The 3,093-nt window shown below is 65.4% G+C and overlaps 1 protein-coding gene across 1 annotated transcript in view; it reads right to left on the minus strand.

The window, feature by feature from the left end:
* Positions 1–656, minus strand: part of STX5-2 (syntaxin 5) — a gene marked incomplete at both ends in the record, with an annotated part of 1,182 nt that extends 526 nt beyond the window's left edge. The window contains one exon of the mRNA XM_005756278.1: positions 4–656. Coding sequence (XP_005756335.1) covers positions 4–656 — 653 coding nt within the window. The remainder of the gene's footprint in view (positions 1–3) is intronic.
* Positions 657–3,093: the final 2,437 nt, after the last annotated feature.

The raw sequence follows: 3,093 nt of genomic DNA on the forward strand, positions 1-3,093 counted from the left end.
CACTCGAACGCGTCAAACGCAAAGGCGCCGCCGCCGGCGTGGGCTCCGTTGGCGGCGCCCATCGACGAGGGCGGCGTCGCCATGCCGAGCGGCGAGCCGCACTCGAAGATGGAGCGCGGCGCGTGGCTCTCCGCCGAGGCGCCCGCCCCGTCGGCGCAGCGGCACTGCGGCGGCGTCGGCGCGGCGAGCTTCTGCCTCCGGTCCTGCATCATCTGCACGCTCTCCTTGCGCGTCTGCAGCAGCCCCTGGAAGTCCTTGGCGCTGTCGAGCAGCCGCGCCTTGAGCTGCTCCACGATGGACGACGAGTGCGACGCCTGCTGCCGCGACGCGCTGCCTCGCCCGTCGCGCATCGCCCTCTGCAGCTCCGACAGCTTGGCGTTGAGCGACGCGATGTCCTGCTTGACGATGAGGGTCAGCTGGTTGATCTCCTCCGTCGGGTCGGCGAAAAGCAGCAGCGAGTTGGACTGCGCTAGCTGCGTCAGCCTCTCGAGCTTTGCCGCCGTCGCGTGGATGTCGGCACCGATGCCGGAGGCCGCCGCAGCAAAGTCGGACCGCTTCTTCGGGCCGGCCGGACGGGGCGTGCGCGGACCCTGCTGCCGCCGCCGCCGCAGCTCGACCACCTCGCGGAACTCTGCCGTGCGGTCGACCGCGGGCATCGGAGGCTCAGCTAAGCCCTCGGCGCTGCGACTCGGCAGCCCTGTCGACTCGACTTAGCGCTGTTTCTTTTTCCTCTCATAGTTCTCGTTTCGCTCGTTGACGGCGTCTCGACTTACGATGCACAGCTCGGCTGCTGCCACCGCCGCGGCGGTGGCGGCGGCGGAGGCCGGGACGCGCCCGGCCACTGGGCGCCCGCCTGGGCGCGCGTCGCGGCCGTCGACGACGTCTGCGCCTTCCTCAGCTCTGTGAGGCTGGAGGCACATGCTCCTCGCTTCGCTGCGGAGCAGGTCGACGGCCTCCTCCTCGAGGAATGTGTCGCGGCGCGCGCTCTCGCTCAACTCGGCATCGACGACTCGCTCGAGGTGGCCAAGCTGCGCGCCGGGCTGCGCCGATGCTCGCACCAGAATTCCCTCACCACCTCCCCAGCTCTCGCTGCTGCCACGCTGGGCGGCGAGGCGGCGCAGGGCGAGGCGGCCGCCGACGTGGGCGGGGGCGGAGGCGCAGGCGGCTACGAGTCGCCCGTGGACGAGGCGTCGGAGGGCCTTGGTACCCCTCCGGCACCTATGGTGCACCCATCGGGCACCCTTGGCGTGGCTCGACTGGCGGCGAGGTGGAGGCGGCTGCTGCGGCGGGTGAGTCTGAGCAGCAGCAGCAGCAGCAGCAGCAGCAGCAGCAGCAGCAGCAGCAGCAGCAGCAGCAGCAACAGCAACAGCAGCAGCAGAACTTCGACGTGGAGGCGTGCGCGTGGCGCCAGCAGATGTGGCGAGCGGCGATGGACGACGACGATGAGGAGGGCGCGGCGGCGCTAGACGAGGCAGCGGCAAAGGTGTCCTGCCGTGAGGTATTTCCCCATACCGACCCCTTCGGGTCGGTGCAGCACCCCGGATCAACCCAACCTTCACTTCCTGACCACGTGGCGGGCCATCGCCATAACTCGGCTCAGCAGGCCATCACTCACTGCCCCGCCTCAGGGGTGGTTAGTTCGTGCCAACAACCCTCGATCCAGGATCGATGCGAGGCTTCGAGCTCTGCGGACCTCTCTTTACCTCGTCTTGACGTACTTCGAGCACTTGGAGTGCAGTCGGTAACCTCACATCCAGACGTCTTTTACTTTTCCTGCCTTCGCCGTCTACGCCAACTGGCGGATCGCGACCGCGAGGTGGTGGGAGAGGCGGCGCGGGAGCGGATCCGCTCGGTGGAGGAGGCGGGGAAGATGATGGAATGGGACTGGGGGAGTGAGCGGGTCGCGGTTGCCGAGTCGTGCCCGCCATCCCGTGTCGCGGGAGCGAGCCGGCTCGGGTTCGAGTTCTGAGGCTGTCCATGCTCGGTGGGTCTGTCTTGTCCTCCCCGACATGACATGACAGAGTGTCCCTTGTAATGCGTGAGCTTGGAGCACCTCGATCTTGTTTTGTATCCATATTGCTTCTCTTGTTCCATATTCCTACAATGGGATGCGAGTTAATGCTCGGTTGGGGGGGCCTGAAAAGGGGACGGCTCCCTCTCTCCCCACCCCGAGAACCTCTGCCCAAGCTGATGGTGCCCAGCCTAGGGCGTAGGGGGCCTCAGGCGGGCTGTAGAGCCACACCTAGGAGAGGGGGGGGGGTAGCTCACACCTTGTGGGCCGCACTGACCCTTCTCCCACGTGCCCTTGCCCGCCCCTCTGACCGCCTCCCGAGAGGCCCGACTTTGAGGGGCTGGTGAGAGCCCCCACCGTTGCGCCCTCACCTCACGCTGACATATCCTCTTTGGGAATGCCCATGGGCTCTAGGGACCTGGGGGCAGCTTTGCCCGCGGGTGCCATGCTGGGCTTTGGTAGCCATTCTCTCAGATTCTCCGGAGAGGTCGGAAAAGTGGCCAAGGCGGCCTCCGCTCAAGGAACGTTGGGATTTTCTGGTGACTCAGGAAGCTAAGATGCTGCCCGCCCCCGGATAAGCCTGGCACAATTTATTAGAAGTTGAGCCGCGCACTTCCGGCCGAGAACAAAATCCCTCTGGTCTCTCAGCCCACTTAGCCATAGCCGCCGAGACGGCGCGCTCTGCTGACTCTCATCTAGCGCCCTCTTGGGGCCTCTCCTGACCGCTGTGGGCCTCTCCAGACCTCCTCTTGCCTTTGGGAGTACCCCTCCCAGTCTACTTCCTAGGACACAGTTGGTATTGCTAAAAATCTCTCTCTCAGGTTTGCATAATGCGAGCTTTTTCTCAAGGGCTGATGAAGTCGCAGTGCAAAAAAGAAAGAAAACATCCAAGGGAGGGAGGGGGAAAGTGCATGATACAAGTACAGCTGTACTGAGTATTCGCTACCACCCAAGACAGCTTGGAGACCTCCGCACCTACCTAGGCTCTTGGGTGGCGCGCCCCAGCTCTTCACAACGAACCTGGTTCTCTCGCCTCGGGCCTTCCTCGCCGTCGGGCTCGCAGGTGCCTCCAGCTGGCATCC

This window comes from Emiliania huxleyi (assembly GCF_000372725.1).
Source record: "Emiliania huxleyi CCMP1516 unplaced genomic scaffold EMIHUscaffold_98, whole genome shotgun sequence".
In the NCBI taxonomy this organism is placed as follows: Eukaryota; Haptophyta; order Isochrysidales; family Noelaerhabdaceae; genus Emiliania; species Emiliania huxleyi.